Genomic DNA, 12660 nt, shown 5'->3' with positions numbered 1-12660 from the left:
GGCGGACTGGTCTTGATGGAATTTGGAATATAGGAAATCATAACATCACCATTGGCATCCAATGCATCATTATTGCCAACATACCTAGTGGGCACATCCAGGAGACTTGCCCTTTATTTATTTTTTTGGTTAAGGACTCACCTATCTGGTATCTGCCATGTTCAGTGCATACCTCACCAGATTCCTTGAGTGGAAGACTATGGCATGGAGCCATGTGCAAAAGAACCAACAAAAAAATACCTTCCTAAATCCTCTTCCTTTGCAGGGCACTAGTGGACATCCGACATTTACCCTCCAGAAGGTTGGCCATTACGTACGTTTCCCTATAGATAAAATATTAATGGAAGGTTTTAAACATCAGATTCAATACTAGGCATTTTCTTGTACACACGTCTATTGCTGCAGGAATTCAAAACCCTGGGGGCAGAGTACATATTCTTATTTGCAGCATAAGGCATAACATGCTCTGAAATATACACATCGCTGTGGCCTCTACTGTCCCTGGAACAGTACGATGCCGTTGACCTCAAGGACGATCGAAGATAGCTGTCATTCACTGCCTGGGATGGCAACGAGTGTTTATAAGGGTCTGAGGGGCATCTCCCAATGACTAAGCGTTGGTCATCCCCATAGGAGTGGAGGAAAGGGTTATCGGAGGCGTGGTCCGGCAAGAGAGACTTACTCCTCTTGCTGTCCTCCAGACCCTGGGGGAAAAGGGAGCTTTTGTTCCCCAAGAGTTTGCTTGAGGGGACACTAAAGAGACTCCCATACAAATTTCCTTCCATAAGCCGTTCCCTATCCTTGAGGCTTATGCTCCGAGAAGGCCTGCTTAGGTCAGTCTCCCTAGGTTTGTCAAGAATGTTATCATAAGAATGCTGGCGGCTAATCCTTAGCTTGTTCTTTTGGAACTGGAGGGTATTGTTCTGTGCCCAGTCCTGCTGGTAGACCTCCTCCTGGGTGGCTGGGTTACCTGTCTCCTGAAGCATCTGGTCTTCATCAATGTCGTAGAGGTTCCCCATCCGGAGGCAAGCATCGCACTTGAACGGGGACCTCATGGTGAAATGGCCTGAGTAGGTGGGCAGGTTGGAAAGGCAGCTCCTGCAGTGCGTGGAGTTCTGCCGGTAACGGTCACTGCCCTCGCTGTGAGGGGAGCTCTTGTCTTTCAAGCTGAAGTGCTTGGAGTAGAGCTTATATTGGTCGTTGTTGGGAAGCCCGTCTTCACTGTGCAGCGAGTTCCTGTTCAATGGCAGCGTAGAGTCCCCCTTGCGGAAGTTTTCATTGTGGTCCTGGTAGACATCTGGGAAGTCCACGTTCTCAGGAAGGGCCATGTTTTCAATGAACTGGGGAGGATCTAAGTGGAAGCTGGGCTCCTTCTCTCCATCGATGGTGTAGATCTTATCCCTGGGGGAGCTTGCTTTGGTTTTCAGGTAGGAGCGTTCAACCTCGCTGCAGTCCTTGGGGTATTTGGAGGCCGTTGATCTTTTGAAGTTGTCCTTGGTTTTGTGGTTCTTATTGTTGTCAGGTTCCCTGTGGCATGTGGCCCGACTCGAAGTTTCTGAAATGTCCGAGTGGGCCACCTCTTCTGGAAGGTACCTAGGACTCTTTAGGGTGTGGGTCCTATTCTCCACTGGTCCCTCATCCCTCTGGGATACTGGGTTCTGGGTCAGTGAATCTTGCCGTAGAGATTCCATGGACTTCTTCCAAAGCTGCCGGGGCCTGGAATTCCCTTTGGATTCTGTGCTCACGGCCACCTCCACTGTGTTAGGGTTGGACTCATTGAGAGTAAGAGGGTGCTGGCCCTGGAACACATAGTTATTGAGGTTATCCTTATGTCTGTTGGCCACAAACGTTTGGAGTTCATTCATGTTGTCCCCAAAAATGCTGTCTTTCCCCTGGAAGGACCTGTTATCCGAATATATTAAATTTCCCTTATCGGAAACCATGTCCATGATGAGGGAACCTCTTTGGATGAAGTCAGCAGCTCTTTTGGGGGAATCCATTCTTGAGGAGTTCATGTTGGAAATGTTTTTGGCTGACCGCAGGAGTTTTAACATGTTGCTCTGGGACCCAGTCAGATTGAAGTCTGGAGACTTCTTCTTTTCTTCGATGTGCACTCCATGAATGCAGCTGTAAATGCCCTGTGGGAAGGAACATAAAATGCCATCAGCAGTAGCAAGGACATAAAACAACTTCCCACCTGAACTTTACCTGCAAAGGTGAGATACGGCCTTCTCGTAGGAGCCCTGGAGAAATAGTGACATCCAATCTGAATCCTGATGATGCTTCTTAAATGTATGAGACCAGTGGCAAACCATCAGGCTTACTTTGTCTCTCTGGCTCAAGATTATCTAACACATAGCCATACTTGGAATTTGAGAAAAGGTATCAACTAATGCTCATGTAACTACCAGGGTCTCAGTGCCTCCAAATTGGCATGTAAGGATATCTAATTGACCTCTCAATACCCAGGTCACTAACTCATGCTTTTATTAAAGTCTCTCAGGATCATCTTTGAAGTTTGGATACCAGAGAGTCAGGTATTGACAGGTAAACTAAGTTGGCATAAAAGGATGACCTATTATTAATTCTTTTGGGGAATTACCTCTACCCACACACTGAAGCTATCAATCAAGGCATGAGACCCGAGCAGGCCAATCAGAAAACCCTTTCTGATTAGTCTAAGCATAGGCGTGAAATCCATGTGTGATTAATCAGACATTTTGAGATAGAAGTGGCAGTTGCAGAGGACTAGTCATGTGGGGATGTTAGTCTGAGAGTGAAGCCATCATAGAAAAAGGCAGAGCACAGGGGATAGAGAGACATGGCATGGTTTGAACCCTGGGGCCACCCTTTTGGACTTTCCACTTACCCCACTAATATATTCTTTGTGAGTTTGTTCAACATATTTAGAGTTTGGTTTTAGTTACTAGGAACGGTGGAGAATCCGTATGACACAGTGATGCTGCATTTAAGTCCATCCAGAAACTGAGTGATTCAGGACTCCTGGGAGCTCAAATATAAGCACCCCCCTCTATAGGTCACTTGCTTTCCACTCCATCTTCTCTCTTTCTCAAAAATAGCTGTTTACTTTTACTTAAGAGTAACTCAAGGGAAGAGCTCTTGATTCATGCTGCAATAGGAGGCAAAGGAGCACCAGTGACATTACGATTTGTGTCCCCCTTGACCCACTCATGCCCTCAGATTTTGGCAGCTGTACCTAAAGGGAACAATCAGATCAAAGCTGCAGAATTTGACCTGGTCCTCCCAAGACCGACAGGGAGCCAGCCCAAGAAGGGGTTTGTAAAGTGAACATGGCAGCTGCTGCTGACTTTGGCATCAACTAGTGGGAAGTATGTGTGATTCACTGTGGACTCTGATAATAGTGGCTCCATTGGTTGCCCATGGTGGGGACGAGCTTAACCCGCAAGGATGCTCACGGAACTGTGACAGCCTGCATTTTCCTTGTGGTTTTCTAAAGACAATCTCCACTCCAGCCTTCAAGGAACAATAAACAGAAAAGCCTACAGTTGTGCATTTGAGCATCTCTTTCTCTGACCGTCTCAACCCCAGGCTGCACGGTTAAGGCTCCCCGAGGCTAAGGCCCTGGCATCATGCCCTTTCCCACCTTCCTGCAGCCTTATCTTTAGTCTCCTTTACTATGTCGTGTGTGGTTGGCTGTTCACTCTGCCGGGAAGCAATGTCTCCTTGTTGCTTCCAGAGCTGCTGGATGTGGAAATCATACAAATGCACTACGCATTTCACATAGCATAGTGCTTCTGAGCCTTTTACGTTAACCTATGCCTTCCCCACCCAATTTAGTAATATAGTCTTGTACCCTGACTACAAGGGATTCTGCTACGATAGGTGAAAATCAATGTGTCTCCTATATGTTTGAATCAGCCAAGATTTGTGCCTTTTCTTCCTGTTGTTAGTGTTATGAAAACAGTAGTTTTTATACTTTTTTCCTCAATTTGCAATTTTATTCTAATGAGCTCCCCTTCTCCTCCTAGCAATTTTGAGAACTTCCCTCCACCTCTTCACTATCAGAGCAATATGCTCCCACCTGCCAAGTTGAGCCGGCTGTCTGTCTACTCGGGGGAGGCCTGCAGAAGGGGTCAGGAGGCTGAGTTACGTTTCAGGAGATGGGAGGATGGTTGCTGAATGCTTTCTCCCATCCTTGGTTTCCCCAGGGACCTACAGCCAAGGCAGTTCCCAGGTGCTGATCTGCCAGGTGAAGCCATGGGAAGGAGTCAATGTGACAGGCCCTGCCTGCACCCCAAGTTTTGATGACAGCATTCTCCAACTGAGTTGACGCATTTTCTAGATGGCCTGCTGAGGAGGGGTGGGGTGCATATTACAGAATGATGGGAAGAGTCAGAGGCCTGGAAGCCACTGGATGTGAGCCCCAGCTCAGCCTTTATTAGCTCTGTGAACTTGGATAAGCCACTACATCTTTTGGAGCTTCAATTTCCACATCTGTAAAATGGGAATCATAAACTCCTAAGGTGGGGACGAGAGCAAGATAAAATAATGCAGACAAAGCACGTGACACAGGAGGGGCTCCATAAACACGAGCTGGACGAGCTGCTCAATCATCCCTGATCTGCCCTTCTTTGCTATTGCCTTGCCTCTCCATCCTTTCACACTAGCATGAGCACACAGTGCCCATTCTATCAAAGCTGCAAGCAAACGCAAGCTACCCTTTACCAGGAAGTTTTGTTCTGGGAAGCCACTGTAGCTTTCTGGTTAGATAAGCAGCCTAAAGCCTACCTTGGGAGCCAAACCCCTGGGCTGGAGTTTCTTTCTTCCCTGCGGAGTTCTGTCTTTCTTTTCTCCTCTCTATTATTCATAGATTCCAGCTACATTTTATGGGTGTGGAGATAAGATGCCCTCTCAGCGACCCAGTAGGCTCAGATAAAATTAGCATTGATGACTCAATGTGCTGTTCCAGACACTTTGCTTTGCTCCCCCTGAGGGCTCCTAACCTCTCAGAACATTCTCAATGGGGCACAGGCTCTGCAGTCCTCCTCGCTTCCTTGGAGTGGGGCCTGATCCCAAAAGTGTCTGCTCTGGTCTAAATGTTTATGCCCCTCCAAATTCATATGTTGAAATCCTAACCCTAAAAGTTGATGGTATTAGTAGGTGGGGCCTTTGGGAGGTGATGAGGTCATGAGGATGGTGCCCTCATGAATGGGATTAGTGCTCTTATAAAAGAGACTCCACAGAGCCCCCTTGCCCCTTCCACCACATGAGGACACAAGAAGTCTGTGACCCCGAAGAGGACCCTCACCCGACCTTGCTGGCACCCTGATCTCAGACTCCCGGCCTCCAGAACTTGGAGACATAAATTTCTGTTGTTTATGAGCCGCCCAGTCTGTGGTATTTTGTTAGAGCAGCCTGAATGGACTAAGAGAGTATCTGACTTCTAGTCTGTTGGTCCCAACTGTGAGTTATCCAGAAGCTTCTTTCACTGTTTCCAAGCTGCCCTCATCTGAGCCCATTGAGAAGGCCACCACGGTTTCCATCTCCCTGGTCTTTGGCTTTGCTAAGTCTCCCATTCCTCATGTGTCAGGAGACAACTGGGACCGTTCTTTTTGCCAGTGACAGTGACTATTTTTTTCTGCACGAGAAGAAAGTCACTTTGTAAAGAAAACAAAAATTAAGAGCGCCCCACAGACAAGTGGGCAATTTTTGTAAGTTGTAAAAGACAAAAGCCAGGGCTGCAGGAGAAGCTTGGTTCTAATGTTAAATAAACCACTCTTTGAGCTCTGGCCTTCTCCCTTGGCGGTGCCAGGAGTGCATGTATCTCGGGTTTGTATCTGTGTTGCATTATCCAGAAGCTTTCCCAGAGACACTGAGCCCACGAGGAGAGCTGGTGTGTCTGCTGGATAGCAACAGCTTCAAGTCTATTGGCTGGATGTTCAATGTGCTGAAAGAACCGGTAATGGAGAGACCCAGCAGATGTGCAGAAAAACCTGCTTTGGGGTAGAAGTCAATTCCAGAGCATCCTGGATCAACATCCCTTAGAAAGGAGCCTAAACTCTGAAATTGACTAAAGCATGCCACCCAGCCCTGCATACACAGATAATTTTCCTTACTCATGTCTTTTTCTGGCATGATAGAGGAAATGAGAAGAGCTCTGTTATTTCAAGAAAACATAAGGTGAACGCAAAATGGCCCCATTCTAAGCTTTTGGGCCTCAGTTTCTTCATCCATAGGATGGGTGTGATCATATCAACCTCACAAAGTGCTGGAAGATTAGAGAGGATGGATAAAACATAATTAGCCCAGGCCCTTACTCACACACTAAGCATAATTCATTGTGTAACTGTGATCTTGCATTTGTAGGACAGCACGTTCTTTGCTTGGGAATTCCCCACTGCAGGTTTGTTAATGAAAATGGTTGTGTACTCACAATGAAGATCCTTTTTTTCCATGTGCGTTCTCTGTGCTGTGGAAGTAAGCATATATGGAAGGTGGCATATGTGTGAATATGCACATAAGACAAGCTTTAGAGGTCAGTGGTGGCCCTTGGCCAGAAACGAAGGACATTTTTTAGCAACCCAGAAGCCCTGGTATACACAACATCAGAGGCTGAGTCCATTCTCAGGTCCTCTATAAATGAGAGAGGCAAGACAGTATCATTACGTCAGAGATCTTTCTATTCACATATATTGGACTGCACTTATTTTAAAGAGCAAATTTTATCTGGGGAGGGGGAGGGTCAGTGCTCAAGTAGGGCTCCCTGCAGCCTTCGAGGATGCAGGAGTGATGGTGGCTGGGAGTCCCACAGGGGCACAGAAGTCCCTGAAGCCTCCTAGGGACAGGAGGCTGAAGTTCAAATTCCAGCCTGTCAAGCCACAACACAACAATGACCCCTCCTGTCTGCCCAGTCCCCCCTCCACTCCTGTCCCTCAAGATGCTTGGGATGAGAGTGAAGGATTTAGTTCATTCTCATAACGACGATCCCATCAACTTGGCTTCCTTAATGGTATCTCAGACAGAAGCGATGCTCTTCCAAAAACAAGCAAGATTTACAAGTAAAAGCAACAGTGTGCATTTGCTCATGATAATCCCAGAATCACTTGGACATGGAAAGCCTTTAGTAATTGGCAGAGAGAACTAGCTTAAAATTGGCATAATACCTAGCTACATGCATGCGTGCTATTTTTAAGTAATCTGTGTGTTTAGATGTCATCAAGCTAGGTAGGAAATATGTATTTGCACGGAACCCAAGTTTAGAGTGCCATTGAATGGAGAAAATAAATCCTCCTCACTAAGCTAATGTGTACCTATCACATCTCCAATGTTCTTACAATCACCAAATGCTAAGATTACATAAATTCCTTTTAAAATGAATATTGAGTTTTCCCAATAAACATTAGCATATAAAATTAGATGGTTTTAACCAAGTATTTTTCACCATGTTTCAAATCCTAATTTATTAAACTCTTTCAGAGTGAAAATAATTCCAAGGTGGCTAAATGGGAGAAATAGGTAGGTAAATAGACGATTGGATAGATGGATGAATGGATGGATGGATGGATAGATAGATGATTGATTGATTGATTGATTATCAGAAAGATAGATAATGTTATACTGTGTTGGAAGATGAGTGAACAATATGCATGTATGTGCTTTTCTTATGACGCAAGTAAATGACTAGATTGTGTTGAATATGTAAACATATTATGTGAGTTGCATGCACATATATGTGGTGTAGTATGAATTGTATCCAATCTCTTGTGTTGCTTGTGTTCGATGTTTGTTGCAAGAGTGTGGACTCTGGCTGGCACCGTCCATCTAGATTCAAATCCTGGCTCCAGCAAGGCTGTGCAGTCTTGGGTAATATCTCATAACTTTGAGTCTCCCCATCTGTAATCTGGGGCTGATAACAGTACCCACCTAATAGAGTCAGTTTGTAGGTTAAATGAGATGAAGAAAAGTCCTCATATGGTGCCTGGCACATATATGTGCTCCAAAAATATCAGCAGTGTCCATATTTGTTCTCATTATTGATGAATTATGTCACATGTTTCTTTTTATGGCAACCTACACGTGCCATATTTTGCAGCATGAGAAAAGATTTTCTTGTATTGCATGTGAGCTCCCTATAGCATGTGTCTTCTGTGCTGTAGTTTACATTGGGTTGAATGTATATTTTGTTTTCTGTTTGACATATGTGCATTTTCTCCTGGTTATTCACATCTGTGTTCCATTTCAGGCTCTGGTGATTGGAAACGCTCTTGTGGTTTGTTAGATGCATACACACATACGACGCAGCGTTGTATATAGATTTTGTTTCATCATGCATGTTCTGCTGGAATGCATGCATAAATTGTGACATCTTACATAGGAATTTTAGTAATGTTGTATAGTGCATCTGGGTGCTAGTGATGGAGGCCACAGACTGGCTGTGTTTGGCCCATGGAGCGTTTTGGTGTTTTTCTGTTTTTTTAATGGATTTAGTTACTAATATTTAAAAATCAAAAGGTTTCACATATAATCACATGACCACTTTCTCTTTTACAAACTAGAAGACCTGATAAAATTGGCCCTGCATTCCCAGAAGGCAATACTGAGCAGGAGTTGAGGACGACTGCCCCTTTAGGTGTGGTAAGAATTGTGCAATTTGTCATAGTTGCCGGCATTCACTATTATTCCCTTACCTTGACACTCAGGTTGAGTTGCTATTTTTCATCTCATTTGTGCTATTTTTCTCACGCTCAGACTGCTTTACTCACTTACTTTTCCTCTCTGGCTTCCACAGTTGTCTAGGTTTGCAACCCTGGCTTATGAAGGCACAGAATCTGGATGCCCTTCTGACAAGCCCAAGAAGCGCTAGTGAGTGAGAGGAGGATGTGCAGACCACCCCCCGACCCTGACTCCCAGGAGTCAAGACTCCCTGATTCTCTGGAAGCCCCATGCTTTTCTGGACCTGTCTGCCTCATAAGGAAGTAGCCGCCAGGGGTACTGACCCTGCTGATGGAGAAGAGCAGCCCTGGCCGGTCAGAGCACACGCCTGTGAAACAGAAGCGCAGCTTCCAGTAGAAGAGGTGTTCCCAAATGAAGGTGATGAGGCTGAGGGCCATGGCAGCCGCCAGCATGTAGAACACGCCCGCCATGTTGTCGATGTCCAGCTGACTGCTCATCACCTCGTTCTTCTCGTTGTGGCAGATCCCCGTGAGCCACAGTGTCTCCAGCTCCTCCATCTCACCTGAACAGAAGACAAGATCCACAGGCAGTGAGAGCAGGGCACGGACATTGGGGCAGACTCCCCTGGGTTTGGGACAGACATGTGTCACTTATAACTGTGTAACCTTAAGGTAAGTTAATGAGCTCTCCGAGTCTGCGTTTGCTCACTTGTTAAATGAAGACGATAATGACAACCATACCTCGCTAATATCATTGCAGGAGGATGAAATGAGAGCATGTATAGTTTGGTACAGTTTTTTTATTTTCTTGGTCATTATCAGTATGTACTGCCTACTCTGCTTCTCTCTATCCCCATCCCCAACACCCACCCAAGCCTGGAACAGGACACAGGATAAACTGCAGCACGCTACAGTGGAAAGACTTGCATCCCAGTCATGACTTCATCACTTACTAGCTGTGTGACTTTGGAGCCACAGTTATCCTGTCTGTGCAATGGGTATAACAATAGTGCATACCTCCTAGAGTTCTGGTGAGGACCGAATGAGCTCTTGTCTGCACAATTCCTAAATGAGTGCCTAGCTCATGGCAAGTTCTCATAAATAGTAGCCTTCACGGGGTTGTTGTAAAGACAATGCCCAGCACAGTGTCTGACACACGGTAGTCCTCAAATATATTAGTTTCTTCTTTGTTCTTCATTTAGAACATCCAGGATTTTTCCAAAAAGTCATCCACAAGTGGTGCATTTAGGGCACAAAACATTGATTAAAAAGACATCCCAATGGGCGCTGAATGGCCCCTTGCAAACTCAATCCCTCCCCACTTCAGTAGGCAATTAAAGAAGAAGATGGGGTCCTCAATGGAAAAAAAAAATGTCAGCATGCTTAGCATGAATTTGTCTCTCTTGTATGCACATTTGTCCAGTTGCCATTTAGGAGGAAATTCTCTGATCTGAATATCTGGCAATGACACTAACTGTCTAGAAATTCACTAAACTATAGCACTTAGACTATGATTCAGCCTTTAAAAATTATCCTTCAAGGACAGTGAAAATCAGGGAAGATGCATATAACGTTAAATAAAAAGTATGACTACAGTGTGTGTGTATATATTGTTTACATATATATAACCTCTAAGACATGATAAGAGACATGCGGAGAAAAACTAAGGAAATACTCCAAATGTCTATTTGACTCTCTTTTGAAGAGGTTAATTATAATTATTGCTTTCAAATCATTCACTCTTTTAAGTTTTGTGAAGTTAGTGTCTATTGCTTTTGGTCTGTTCTTAGTCTTGAATGATTTGGCTGAACACAGAAATCTAAGTTGACAATTATTTTTCCTTGACCTTTTGAAGATGTTATTGAGTTTTCTTCTGCTCTAGATTGAGAAGTCAGCTAATAATCTAATTGTCATTACTTTCCATGCAATCTATATTTTCTCTGATGGCTTTTGAGAATTTCATTCTGTCTTTGGTGTAGAATCTAGGTGTGGATTTGTTTTATTTGTTCTGCTCTGAACTCAGTGTGAGTCTTGAATCTGATGACTCATAACTTTGTGGAAAAATCTCACCCATTTTTGCTCTGAATATTAACTCACTCCTTTTAAAAAAATTAATAGACTTTATTTTTTAGAGTAGTTTTAGATTTACCCAAAAAACTGAGCAGAAAGTACGGAGAGTTCTCATATTCTCCCTCTCTCCATTTCCCTATTAACATCTGGCATTGTGGTACATTTTTTATAATTTATGAACCAATCTTGATACATTATTATTAACCAAAGTCCATAGTCTACATTAGGGTTCACTCTTTGTGTTGTAAAGTTCTGTGGGTTTTGCCAAATGCTTGACATCGTGTACCCACCATTGTGGTATAAAACAGGGTAGTTTCACTGCCCTAAAAATCCCCTGTTCTCCACCGATTCATCTCTTCCCATCCCCCATCCCAACCCCTGGCCACCACTGATCTTTTAACTGTCTCTATAGTTTTGCCTTTTCTAGAACATTATATAGCTCGAACCATGTAGTATGTAGCCTTTGCAGACAGGATTCTTTCACTTAATAAGATGCATTTAAGGTCCCTCTATGTCTTTACATGGCTTGATAGTTCATTTCTTTTTATCGCTAAATAATATTCCATTGCATAGATGTCCAGTTTGTTTATCCATTCACCTATTGAAGGACATCTTCATTGCTTCCAAGTTTGGGCAATTATGAATAAAGCTTCTATAAACATTCATGTGTAGGTTTTTGTGTGGACATAAATTTTCAACTCATTTGAGTAAATACCTAGGAGCATTATTGCTGAATTGTGTGGTAAAACTACGTCTACCTTTGTAGGAAACTGCCAAACTCTCTTCCAAAGTGGTTGTACCATTTTATCTTCCCATCGGCAATGAATGAGAGTTCCTATTGCCCCACATCCTCACCAGATTTGATTAGTGTTGTCCATGTTTGGGATTTTAGCCACTCTAATAAGGTGTGTAGCGGTATCACGTTGTTTTAATTTTCAACTCCCTAATGACACGTGATAATCCTATCTTTTCTTTTTCTTCTGAAAGTTTTGTTTAAAATATTCTGGACCTTCTCATTCTATCCTCTAGGTTATTAACTTTGTTTTAATCTTTTCCATTCCTTTATCTCTCTGTCCTGCAGTGAGATGATTCCCACAGATCTATTTTCCAGTTCATTTATTCTTTCATTAGGAATATTTAGCTTTATGTTTTAATTTTAATTTATTTAATTGTGACATTCATGTGGTTCTTTTAGAGTTCTGCCTATTCTTTTTATCATAATGTCCTACTCTCTTGTTATGATTTTTAAAACTTTTATACATGTAATAATTTCAAATCTACAGTCTTTTAGATTATTCTCTGCCCTGCCACCTTAGTTCTTAAGATTCACATTCTTCTGTTGTGTGTGCTGACTCTCATGGTGGGTTACTTCCTCGAGATACTTGTAACTTTTGATTAAGAGCTAATCTTCAGCAGAGTTGTTCTCCCGCTAAAGCCCATGGGGTCCCCAACACACTGGGCTACAGTGGGGTTCTGCCATGGTTTCAGGGGCTTTCATTGTACCAGTTTTTTTTGTGTGTGTGAGGAAGATCAGCCCTGAGCTAACATCTGCCAATCCTTCCTCTTTTTTTTTTTGCTGAGGAAGACTGGCACTGGGCTAACATCCGTGCCCATCTTCCTCCACTTTATATGGGACGCCGCCACAGCATGGCCTGACAAGTGGTGCATTGGTGCACGCCCGAGATCCGAACCGGCGAACCCCAGGCCGCCGCAGCAGAGCATGCGCACTTAACCGCTTGCGCCACTGGGCCGGCCCCTCAATGTACCAGTTTTTGTATGAAAAAATTTTTACTGTAACTACTGCACCATTTAAATAGTAAACATGTAGACCTCCATACTCATTTGAGTTTTAATTTTTCACTCAGAGCTTCAAACAGATGGCAGGTCTTCTTGTGCTTTCTTCGCTTTGATGGACAGGTTTTTCTAGTCTCCTTTT

At 43.9% G+C, this 12660-nt stretch overlaps 1 protein-coding gene across 1 annotated transcript in view; it reads right to left on the bottom strand.

The window, feature by feature from the left end:
- Positions 1-350: 350 nt before the first annotated feature.
- GRIN2A (glutamate ionotropic receptor NMDA type subunit 2A) overlaps positions 351-12660 on the bottom strand; it is a 132888-nt gene continuing 120578 nt past the window's right edge. Inside the window, exons 10-11 of the mRNA XM_058568880.1 lie at positions 8979-9217; positions 351-2138 (exon numbers count right to left, since the gene is read on the bottom strand). Of these exons, the coding sequence (XP_058424863.1) occupies positions 351-2138; positions 8979-9217 (2027 nt within the window). The remainder of the gene's footprint in view (positions 2139-8978; positions 9218-12660) is intronic.

This window comes from Diceros bicornis, chromosome 26, assembly GCF_020826845.1.
Source record: "Diceros bicornis minor isolate mBicDic1 chromosome 26, mDicBic1.mat.cur, whole genome shotgun sequence".
Taxonomy (NCBI): domain Eukaryota; kingdom Metazoa; phylum Chordata; class Mammalia; order Perissodactyla; family Rhinocerotidae; genus Diceros; species Diceros bicornis.
Note: the sequence above shows the minus strand (reverse complement) of the source record. Positions and strands in the feature narration are given on the sequence as shown.